Below are 13,222 nucleotides of genomic sequence, written 5' to 3'. Positions count from 1 at the left end.
TGCCTCATCACAGAGGGTGGAATGAGGGATTTCACCTCAGACTTCTCCCTAAGAAGGATGCTTTTTCACTATGCCTCATTGTAGAGGGTGGAACAAGGGATTTCACCTCAAACTTCTCTCACAGAGAAGAACTCATCAACATGGGATTGCACCTTGAACTTCTCTCACAGAGAAGAACTCATTAACAACATGTATAAGAATGATTGAGATCTCTCTCAACAGAGACTCCTTCTCAATAGGGACAATTTTCATCACCACAATAAGATAGCTGATGTTACCTCCTTCTGAAGCTGAATATCGCGCTCTGAATATGTATCATCAAAACAACATCCTCATATCATTGCTTCTTGTTTCACTCTGCAACCGAGAGAGATGTTAATAACTCATAAAATCAACTATAGAGATCAATGTTAAAAACATATACTCTTCCTAGTGATATAACAAGAATTTATGATAGAATACTTATCAGTTATCTCTTTCCATGTGACAAACCGTAAAAATGAGAACCAACAACTGAAATGAGCATCTTCCAAAATAATTAACACCACAATGACCTCTTTATTTGTCATAGAGTCATGTAAAACTAGCTGAAGCAATAGTCAGATGTAGGAGTAGTAATACCAAGGCAATTGCCCATTTTGACATACAACCTGTTGGTTCTCAAAACTGCAAATTGGAATCCTACAAGCCTTGCTTGCTCGATGTTGGGATATCCAATTGGTTGTGGTCAACTTGACGGAACTGAATAGTGTAGTTCGAGTTGCCTACACTTCTGGCTCTGCAAAACCAAGGCGGGTGTACCTAATTCTGGACAAAACGCTTGAGTCCAAGACACTTATAGAAAATTGATTAGAATGCGAATGTATTGAAAGTTTCCCAAATGGCAAGAATTACAGAAAACTTTAAACTTGCGAATTATGAACTGAGAATAATAAATGAATATATGAATGTTTTTGAAATGAGGATAAGTATGGATTAATGCAACAAATTAATATATTAATTCTTCAAAGGAAAGATATGAAATTATTGCCAGCACATGGATTATGAATCAAAAGTAATGTAAAGACCAATGCTTAATTAAACCGGTAAACAGAGTCAATATTATAAGTTGAAACGTACAATTTTATAAAGTTCAATGTACTTAAACTATAAACAATTTTAATAATTCAAACGTGACGGATCAATTATATGAATGCAATTTTAAACTAGTCTAGGATGCACTTTAACTCTTGTGATATGGAAACAAACTAGACATAAATACGGAAACAATTAAATATTTCACAATATCTATGCTTATCAAATTTAAAATGCAATAATGACCCAGTCCACTTATCCAAATTTTAAAATGTTTATAGAAAATATATAAAAATATTTATAAAGGACAACTTAATAATAATTTAAAACTCCAATGCAAATAAATAAAGTAGATACGCTTACAGATTATGCCGGAAGTAAAAATTGCATTAGAGACACTCCTTACGGATGATCCATCCAATGCACTTCAATTCCAAAATCGCATATAAATTTGCTCAGTAATCCAAAATCCACGAGCTTAGTTCAAAAATTCATTCATTTACCAATGAAGGAATATAATATATCAAAATGCATAAGATATGTATAAATTTAATATGAATATGAATTGTATATGCATATGAATCATTTTCTTGATTATTTTACATCTCCTATTTATAAACAATGAAAAGGTGCGTGGGTGAATAGACACACCCATTTGGCACCTAATCTTTTCAAAATTATGCAACTCTTCATGGCTAATATATTAAGTGTTTGATATGATTTTAATTATATCCAAAGATAACTGGCGGTTTAATTATTCCTGCCTCATATTCTTCATTCGTGTGTATTCATGAGCTTTGCATCCACTGCTTGAATGCATATTCCACCGGTTCATGAGACACGTGTTCGAACTTCCTTGGTGTTTGCACAAAATCAAATGTAATTTCCTTCACTGTTGTGGAATTCTCCTAGTGCACTCTGCATTCATCGAAGTGTTGACCCCTTCGTTTATCGCACTTTATAGATCATGATCTGTAGCATCCAACCTCCTCGTCTGCATGGGTTCAGGAAAATTGCAACAAATACATAGAAGCGTTAGATATTACTCATCAGACATTAGCCAATACTCAATAATACTACAGATTCTACAAAATACGGGCGACAAAGTCTCTTGGGCAATCACTCTTCAGCAACCAGAACTCACGCTTTCCTTCAATACTTGTTTCCAGTAATCGAACCTGTCTTTGATGTGTGCTGTTGCATTCAATGGCAGTCATGATAATGACACAATGTGTTGATTTTAGCCAATGATAGGGTCTATGAAGTGAAGATGAAGAACGGTTACTGAAGCTCCGTTGCTGCTTTGTTCGAGTCAAATTATGGCATCAATCAGCATTGTGCTCTTAAGGTTATGTGTTCGCTATATGAAAACAATCTGTTCATGATCTTAGGTCATTTGATTATAACCGTGCATGATGAATCATAGAACTCAAGCGCTCTGTGTGTATTGGACCATCTCCAATAAGTTCGCTGAACCTTTTCAAGCATTCCACTGTCATAATGAAACTTATGTTCTTTGCTTTGATCTCAAGATATATAATCATGTACTGTTCGTCTGTATAGGGCTGTCCATATTTCTTCATTTTCATCATCGTTGTACTTGTATTTTCATATGTATTTTGAACTGTGTTGTGTCTTCTAATACCTGCGATAGACACAAAATCTTCTTCATACAATACTTAGAAACATTTTGGAATACTTAATATAAATTATTAACTTCTGTATTATGATGAATGTCTGATATGTTGCTTACAACAACCATATCCCAAACATGGATTATAAATACTTGCACTTGTCTAGCTTCAGCAGTGATAGAATTACTGTTCCTTATGTGGTTATATAATCTTATAATATTAATCTGATGCCCTCTCAATGATATATCTGTGACTATATTCTTTAGTAACTCTATCAAATAATTTCATATACTCTTGATAGGGAGCCATAGGCTGCGATAGTAATGTTTCTTCAAATTGTTCATGTGCCAACTCAATACCTCTAAACTTTCCATATATGGCTGCCATATCATTCCCAACCTCGATATGTTCTAATTCCACATGTTCGTGCAGTTCATAAAATATATACATGCTCAGTCTTCCATAATATTCTCCAGATGCATATATTCACCAAAAAAGTAATGAGATTGGGATTCTCTTTATGCATGCTCAAGACATTTACTGATGTTGAGTGTGGAATCTCCTAAAATATGCAAAATAGAACAACCATATTAACTGTAGGGTGAAAAGTACAAAATAATGCATAAATAGAGATCCAAAAATTAGGGCTCCATCAGTGGCTCTTGTTGGGGACATATGCCCCTTGTGGGCATAGTGAGATCTCAGCTATCTTTGGAGAAGTAGACCGAGCACCCATGCTTAGCATGATGCACGATGAAATTGGGTGGCCCTAGGCCCTCCAAAAAATGAACACTGGTTCTTTCTTCTATCGAACATTTGATTCTGGTCATGTAACACTTTGAACCTTGCTAAATTAGATGCATCATGCTATTCCCTAGTAAAATCTGATCCGTTAGAAAATAAAAAACAATCATCACATGACACGTGCATTTCTTGTTCAAGATTATAATTTACATTTGCCATACCAATAGGATCATTTGAGAAGAAATAAATTTCATCATTATTTAATCCAAAAATCTGATCTCTTGCTTTATTGGTTTGATTATTATAAAGAGATAATAATAAGGATGAAATGAGGATTAGAACTCTTAAGTCTATGACAAGTTGCATGATTTAAGCCAAGTCTCTTGATCCATCACTTGAAGTCGAAGCTATAAGCAGTGCCAATCACATACTTAATAAGTCTCCTAATTATGTCTTAGATGGAAAAACTCCTTTTGAGGCATGGTGTGGTAGAAAACCAATTGTGAAACACTTAAGAGTCTTTGGCTGTCTAGCATGGGCAAACATATCTTCCAGGGAATGCAAGGCACTGCCACCAAGGCCTTGTACTTTCATCAGATATGAAGATAGTGTTAAGGCATATAGACTTATGGATTCTGAGACTCATGAGATTTTTATAGAGAGGAATGTTCAATTTGAGGAAAATGCACCTAGCTTATCCTCTAATCCTCTCCACACTTCATACACAGTGGAAATTGATAGCGACAGCACTAATAGTGATTCAACAGATTTAGATATGTGGGATGCTATTGACAGATATAGCACAATGTCACAACATCAGCACATTCCACATGTGTACATTGCTACAGTGATAGGTCCATGCAATCCAACACAACAGGGTGCACCTTGTCTTCCAGCTCCAACATCAGGGGATGACTACATAATAGATATTTCAGGTTTGTTTGTGGAGTCTTACATAGCAGATTTGGGAGATATTATTGATGATATACATCTTCTCTTTGATGAAGAAGATCCTTCTTTAGTTGTTGCTAGGGAACACTTTAACCCTTTTGTCTATTCTCTACATGATTAGTCTTACAAGGTTGATATGATTGTGGATTCTTATGTACATCAGTTGCAGGAGTTCTCTTTATCATTTGAGGATACAGTTGGTTCTTTGGGATATGTTCTATATCCATCCTTGCTAGATCTGAACTTGTTCTTTTTAGCAGTGTTGGAAGGGGCAACCGTCAGTATCGACATAGGGACAGTTGAGTAGGTTTTAGAGACATCATTCATCTTCAGGATTCTTTCGACAAATTGGGGAAGCATCTCATATGTACCTATGACATTGTTTCTTCCTAAAGGGATGAACATTATTCAGCAGTCATGGATCAACTTCTATATTCATCTTGGAGCAACTATCATTGATCGACATTCTACATTGGGGGGACTACCTTGTCTCCTTTCTTCTTCTTCTTCTTCTCTCTTATGGGGTTTTGTCCTTCTCATACTTCTCTATTGTATATACATGATGTATGGTGTAATGGGGGGGGGGGGCGGGGGGGGGGGGGGTCTTAATTACTCCATCCATCCATGCATCTTGATCTTTCATCTCTCTTTTTAGGGGAGGATTTTTCCCATGAGGTTTTCTCTCTTTCTCCATTTTCAGAGAGATTGCATTGCATTTTTACATGGGTACCTAACATGGCCTAGTAGTCAGAACCCATCATGCATTATCAATATAGCTTTTGTGAGCTTAAGTGCATTCCCGTAAGTTGCACTTAAGGAGGGTGTTGGTGTAAATAAATATTTACTTATTACACTTAAGTTTATTTAGGTCAATGCATTATTTTATTATTTATTAGGTTGACACCTAGGAGTTTGCATACTCTTATGAGTTGTCATGTTGACAACACTGGAGTGAGCAACTCTAATTCAACACATGGTGTCTACAACACTGGAGTTTGCATAATTAACTGAGTTGTCATGTAGACAACATAGTTATTTGCATTTTCAATTAAGCACATGGTGTCTACAACATAATTTTACGTGCTACACCTTTGTAGGCTTATCCTCTCATCATCGCACTTACTCCTGTGCTTAATGAAGGATAATCCACCTCTGGTGGACATGTGCTTGGTTGTAAGACTTATCAGTGTGCTAACTCTTAGACATTCTAGAAGCATTCCAGAGGCTTTTACATACATGCACTTCTAGTGTACTTGTACATGAATTCAATATCATATTGTTATTCTAATCATACTTCGGTCTATTTTGTGCTTACGCTTGAGTTCCTTGATCTTGGGTGATTTTGCCCTAAGGCAAATTCTTATAGTAACCGATGTGCCATGGTTGTTTCCTATAAATGATTTGTTCAATAATTCAAAGAATAGGTGCCAATAATTTTCCGACATGGCTCTATGCCATCAGGTTTTTATATTAAATAAAGGCTTTACGAAACGTTTCTTTTTGTCGTGAATATAGACATTACTCTGAGATATAATTTTCATGTCGATTATTGAAGTTCCAATATTTTATTATTAACTTGGGACTTAGAATATTTTACATTCAACATTGGTGCAAAGCATTTCCCTAAGTTGGGTGATTATAGTTGGGCTGCAAATATGCAAGAAGCGTCATCAGTTATTATAAACTTATAATGTATAAAGGAAATATTTTCTATTGGAGTCGCATTTAATAAAGTTCACCGTCAGACATTTATTTTAGTTGCAAAATATTATTGCCGTAGATAGGACTTTATTGCGGAACTTCAAATTTATAATATTTGATGGTTTTCGGATGAAGTTAATTATTTTCCTGAGTGTGTCGTGGCTAGTAGTTGGGTCTATGAGTAGAAGCGACACATTTGAATGAGCCAAATAAACTATATTAAAAATATCATTTTAAATTGAGAGGAATGTTCGACTGTTGGAATAATATTTGGTATTCGACTTCATTATGGTTTGATGGTATTGTTATTTTGGCCCCGTCCATTATTTTATCGGTGGTCCTGAAGCAGCGTTGGATCTGAGCGGTGATTCAATATTTGGTGTGAGAAAAAAACAAATCGCAAGCTACCATGAATATTGGACAACACAGACAACACAATAAATTTGCTGGATGGGTTGGGTCTCTCTAATGGTTAATTGACAAGGCATTTACAGAACTGCAAAGTAAGTTGTAGATGTCTTCAAGTGACATTCAAAATTCTGACAGATGTTTTCCCATCACCAGTGAATGATTTGCTACAGCAAGCTCTGAACAGGTGTATTGATTAAATCATATTTGGACCTGCAGTTGTGGTATTTCTGTATGAGTTGGGCACGACTTCTTCTAAGCAGAATAGTGAATATTATAAGCAACGGCACTGGAGAATACACGGGCTGGGGTAGTGCAGAGCAGAGAAGTGACACAACCGGCCAGTATTTGTAAGCCATCCGATAACAATTGAAGATTAATTAATTCTCTCTTTGCCAAAGTCTATGTTGGTGTTTGTCAGAGAAGACTAAATCTTATTATTCAGGAATGGGAAGATAGAGTTGGCTCTACTCAAACTTTATTGAAAGCACAACTTGGTCTTGCATATGATTATAAGCTTATACCTGTTTTCCTTCTTGCTTCAGTGCTGAATAGGATGCAGTAATGATTATGTTTTAAGAACCTAGCCAACAACATGATAACTGTTCGGTATAGTTATAGTTGGAAAACTATTTGTTTGAAGCGTTAAATCAGAATGGTGGAAGACAGATTTGATCTAGAGATGTGACAATGTTTGTCCTTGAATATAGTGGTCACTGGAACTCAGACTAGTATGGGTTTATAACATATGCAAAATGGAAACCCAAAGAGAATTACTTGAAATCTGTGGACTGTATGCATTTTGTGGTTTCACCCCTCTTTCTAGGACTGAAGTTGCTTGACAGAACAGTGCAAAATGTTGTAATCCAGACAAGGCTGCCAGAGGTACTTGTAGATGATTGCCTCCCCAAATGTATTTTGGTAGCTATACAATGGATTGCTATGCTGCTATCTTGACGTTCATGTTGCTTATGTATGGATTGACAATCTGCCAATAAACAAGGGTAAGAAAACAATTTGATAAAATTCCTTGAAAGGAAAAAGAGTGTTGTCATGAGGAAATTCACGGTTTGGAAAAAGTCAGAAAAGGCCTTGTTAAAATATAACAAGAGTTGGCCCAGCATTTTTAACTCGATGCAAGAACTGAAATATTCGGTATATATGATGAATACAATAAACTTTCTCCACAGGTTAAAAAAGATCTACCCTTCATTGATTATGTGGAGTTTCATTCAAAGCTACAAAACAAGATTGATATGGCAAAAAAAATATTATGAATTGGCCTAAGATCTCCTTGTGAAAGACAAGTATAGAAATTTTTATGAGGACAATAATCATCTTATTGGTAGTCTTGAGAAAGAAGAGCAGCCAATTACCACTAATTCACAGACTTCTCTTGATCATGTAGAAGATGTTAGACATGGTACAGGTTTATTGATTGGTAGTATGGAGGTAGAGTTCTCTTGTGGGGCCGCCGACACTAGTGCTCTTGATGGACATGTTGATAACACATTGGAGAAGATTGTCTAATCGGCCAACGATGAAGACTCAACACCTTTGGTGAGTGATGATGCTGACTTTGATTCAGACCTATGGGTCTCTACATATGGTATGGATTCTTCTTATGACAAATTTATTTTTGAATACGATGCTGCCTCTAATCCTTTGTCATAGATGAGTATAAAAGATGACATAGTTGATATGGATATATAGGGTGACACAATTTCTCCCACCTCATGCGCATTTGACTTATCTCATACACCTACTAGGTCACCTTATTTGGAAAGTCAAATGAAAGTTACTGAGAATAAGATTATTGCAGCTTTATTACATTTTGATAACACATATGAGATGGTTGAAAAACATTACTCGAAGGATCAATTAGAGAGAAGTCAAAAGGGACTCGAAGAGGAGTTCTCACATTTGCTTGTGATAAAGAAAGGGATAAAGACGATGAAATCAAACTGTCTACATCTTCTTTCAGATTGTGATTATCTTCTCAATCTCACAAAGATTTACTCCGAGGCCTTAAAGAAGAGGGAAGAAGAAGTGGACAACTTTTCTTGCAAGCTCATGAATTCTAAGGACATCCTAGAGACTACCTTAACAACATTTCAGGAGGCAGAAAATCAGATTGTTGAGTTTAATCAAGAATCAAATTTGGCACACCTACCTTGGCTCAACATTCAGAGGTAGGAGTCGATGAGATTGATAGTGATGACAGTAAGAGGATTGACCAACATGATGATAGCGAGAGGATTGAACAACATGAAGACAATCATGAGAATTCTGATATTTTTGATAGCAGCTATTTATCTACACAATGGTACATGGATAGAGATGAAACAAGTGAAATGACTTAGAGATTTTACTTGATGGTGATCATTTCATTGATGGAGATGTTGATTTGAGTTGGTACTTATGGTGATGTTGAAAATCCTAGATTGCCCCTATTGTATGCTGATAGTTTCTATTGATTATCTTAGACATATCATCCAGTCTTCATGCGATGGCAGCTATGTATCTGCTAGTTGACAATTTTATCTTTATGCACACTCTAGCTGCCGGTGGGTTCTACGCTTAGTCTATTGCTATTTTTCCAAATTTGGTTTAGCGTCTAGATGTTAGCAAGTTGCAGGTTGATTCGTGGAGATACCTTACCTTGAAACACACACCTCATGAGATGGTTACCCTTCTAGTATATGGGCACAGTGACAATAGCATCATCTTTTGTATTGTTGATCTGGTTTACAAAAGTGATACGTGGTGGACTTATGAGTCAAACTTCATGCATATTTGTGGTTTTGGTTTGGTGATCTGTTTGTTCAGTTGGTTGATGCAGGATGATAGGTTGTTAGACATCCATTACTCCTCCCAAGATCATATTGATAGGATGGTTAGGGATCCAGGTGCTAACCAAGTGTATGCGTGGCATTTTGAGGATTCTGTTGTAGTACTACACAATTTGAGTTTTGATGCAATTATGATCAGAGTTGCACAACCTATAGATGCGACGGTATTTCACAGATTGACATGGGATCCAGGGATCTGGTTGATGGATGAGTTGCACTTGGACACCTTGCTTCGCAGTGTGGTATAATGTGTTTTCAGATTGCGCTTTAGAGCTTCTTGCAGATTTATATGAGATCCTGGTACTGATTGCTTGAGGACAAGCAATCTCAAGGAGGGAGGACTTTAATGTCCCTTTTTGGGGACATTAGAAAATTACTAGTCCAACCTATCAATTAATAAAAAGTGACTTTGGAGTTAAAACTATTTTAGATAAAGTCTCTTTTAATTAACAAGGGGAAAAAGGTGATGAAAGGGGCAATAAGATGAAAGACAAAATGGGAATTTGAAGAGTTACTGTTTGGGCATTAAAAGAGAAAGTCTCATTCATTTTGGGGTATGCTTGGATTTTGGAGTTATTTTCAGATTTCTCTTTGAGAAGAGGGAAAGCTTGGCTTTCAGTTTCAGAACTTGAGGACAGAACCTTCAGGGTCTTCTTGCCGGATCAGACGTCAACCCAGTTCAGCATTGGTGGTGATTTTACATCAGAGTTATAGGTTCTCTTTTATGTATTTCCAATCTGACTGTTAATGCTGTTTTTAAGGTTGGATTTCTTTGCATGTTATTGTATTGCTGTTTTATAATGCAATAACAGGTTTTGTGGCATTTTAAATGGGTATTTTACTGGCTATGTATTGGTTTTAAATTATATAAATCATCTACCGTATTCAAAACTGTTTATGAGATAAATTTGGGAAAATATCCATTCAGGATATTACAAATTTTTCTATAGTCTAGATAAGCATTTCCATTAGGTGCTTACCATTCTTGCAGATAATATGAATCAATGAAGAAAGTTACATGATTTACAGTGGTTACTGTTGCAGATTGATTCTATAGACCACTTCCTGTTTCTATTCTCGAGGTTAGGCATGGGTTGATGCCGCTATGTGCAATACATAGACGCCTTTCAAAACTATGGCCATGTCTTTGACCAAATCGTTCCTGCCAAGGATGACCCTATCATGGATGCCTTGTTCTTCTTCTGCATGCATTATGCTTTTGCATGCTATTCATATATATTTTAAATATTAGTGGGAAGTTCTTCCCCAATGCCTCCCAACATGCAACACACTGGCTTCAAATTACTCCCCTTCCATATTGTCTTACTCTAATTTCTACTTTCGTGCTATATTTAGCCTCATGAAAGAGACCATTTTTAACCTTACTGTTGTTGATTAAAACTTTCTCTTCCACTAACAAATGTAGACTGTTTTAACCTTCCCACTGTTGTTTCTTGAGTAGTCTCTCTTCCACTAACAAATATATCTGGAGTAATTGAAGAAGATCCTCCTATTTATGAATTTAAAATGTGTGTAATGAATGGATCATAGATGTATTGACATAACTGATCTTAAAAAAATAAATTGGATAGACATAGATTCTGAATATTGCATTGAAAATGATTTCTGAAAATTAATTGATTTATTGAATGATAGTAACCAGTATAAACAGGGTTGTGACAAAAGATATACTATAACTATATGGAATCTGTTCATTTGTTGATAAGGTGATATATAAATTATTCTCAGTATCTGTTTAACCTTATTGAAGTTATGATGACCAAAATATTGCTTTTGGGCAGTTAAATAAGTGTACAGTTAGTTTGCGTTTTTCTTACTCTGACTAATGCTTAATGACAGGTGACAATGTGCTGGGTTTTACTCAAATAATTCCAAAATTTTCGCATGCTAAATAAAATAAATAATGTAAATGTAATTTAAAACAAAATCTGCCTTATCTCTTTTGCCATCTGGCTTTCTGCCTTTTATCTCTAAAGATCTCTATATATTCATCTTGTTTTCTTTATCTATTAATGTCTGTTTCTTCAATAAAAAATGGAATTCCATGTAAAATAAGAAAGATATATCTATATTCTGTTCATTTATTAAATTTCAAATTATTCTCAAAATATGTTTATCTTATTCAGGTGAGGATGACCGAAAGATCGCTTTTGGACAGTTAAAGAGATTTTCTTGGCGTGAGTTGCAACTTGCAACTGATAGCTTTAGTGAGAAGAATGTGCTTGGACAGGGAGGCTTTGGCAAAGTCTACAAAGGGGTGCTTGGAGACAACACAAAGGTTGCAGTAAAACGTTTGACTGACTATCACAGCCCTGGTGGAGAGGCAGCATTTCTGCGGGAGGTTGAGATGATTAGTGTGGCAGTGCACAGGAATCTTTTGCGTCTGATAGGGTTTTGTGTTGCACCATCAGAACGACTTCTTGTTTATCCTTATATGCAAAATCTTAGTGTTGCACATAGACTGAGGGGTATGTTTTTGATTAGTCATTTAACTCTAATATGCTTTGTTCATTCAATATAGCTGACCAGAAATAGATATGTTCATTCAACTAGAAAATGTGCTGGATATATCAATTGCATAAAAGCAGGTTTTTTCTATGTAATGTATTTCTGACATTGAATACTATGGTTTTATTTGATATTCATTTAGGCAATGCAAAACTTTGGCAATTCATTCTCTTTGTTCTGCATATATCGACTATTGTACTCATTACTCATTTGCTGGGTGGGCTATGGTAACAAGACACATAAGCTTGACAATCTTATGTTTAATTCAGAAGTTGTAATCAAAGTGGTATTTGTGGATCCATACCTTTGTTTTTGGAAGTTCTTGAAGACTAGATCTACTGTTCTAAAATCATAAGAAGTTTTGATAAAAATGATCGTTTATACATATTAGCACTAACGTCAATCTTTTAATCTAACCTCCTTCGTTGGATAGATCTTACTAGTTTATTGGCTTTGCTAATTGTATGATGGCTTTTGTTGGAATTACAATAGGAAAGATAAACTTCTGAGAACGGCGGGGGGGGGGGGGTGGGTGGTGTGAATCAATGCTTTAAACTTTGACCCATAAAACATTCACCACACATCCATCTCATCCATTCAATAAGGAAACTCATCTATATCTAAATCATGTAAACAAGTAAGCATTAACACATATATGACACCAGATATGATTACCCAGAAACTCTCCAATGAGAAGGTAAAACTAGGGTGGGGATGACACCCACAAATCTTCACTACTACTATAATTAAGTGTATCCAATGAAGGTTACAATGTTTGATCATGAGACATGATCTACCCTGTGAAAGCTTTGCTTTGTTAAAGGCTTACAAAGACTGATAGGTCTTACCTTGTTAAAGGATTTCAACACCCTATTAGAAGTGTGCCTTGTTAAAGGACTTTAACTCACAATTAAGTAAGCACTTTGTTAGAGGATTTCAATACAGCCTGTTAGGACTACTCTGTTAAGAGATTTAATTGATTCACCTTGTAGAATGTCTCAGCATTGATCCTGCGATTAACACTTTGTTGCTTGATGATAGATCACCTCTAAACTGATGTATTCTTGATCCTTCTTGATCAGATGTCTTTCTGCTATTTATTATTTCATTCCTCTGTTCTCCTTTAATTGATTCTGCAATGCAATTTCAATTCACAACTCCTTAGCCGCCATGAATACTCTGTCTGCGCATGCAAACTTCTTTCTTCACTCCTTCCACATACATAGAAAGTTTAGGGTTTGTCCTCCTTAAGAAGACCTAGGTGACTTAGGGTTAGGTATGAATCAACGACTATGATTCATCTGTTTTGCCGCTTAAACCTTTCCTTTA

The 13,222-nt window shown here is 35.8% G+C and overlaps 1 protein-coding gene across 6 annotated transcripts in view; it reads left to right on the top strand.

Annotated features, from left to right (window-relative positions):
- Window positions 1–13,222, top strand: part of LOC149573171 (LRR receptor kinase SERK2-like) — a 140,745-nt gene that overhangs the window by 78,313 nt on the left and 49,210 nt on the right. For all 6 annotated transcript variants that reach the window (XM_089814344.1, XM_089814343.1, XM_089814342.1 and 3 more), the window contains one exon: window positions 11,512–11,853. In XM_089814344.1, the coding sequence (XP_089670470.1) occupies window positions 11,512–11,853 (342 nt within the window). The remainder of the gene's footprint in view (window positions 1–11,511; window positions 11,854–13,222) is intronic.

The sequence above is a fragment of the Cupressus sempervirens genome, chromosome 2, assembly GCF_028749045.1.
Source record: "Cupressus sempervirens isolate cs-2001-9-10 chromosome 2, ASM2874904v1, whole genome shotgun sequence".
NCBI classification, from domain to species: domain Eukaryota; kingdom Viridiplantae; phylum Streptophyta; class Pinopsida; order Cupressales; family Cupressaceae; genus Cupressus; species Cupressus sempervirens.
Note: the sequence above shows the minus strand (reverse complement) of the source record. Positions and strands in the feature narration are given on the sequence as shown.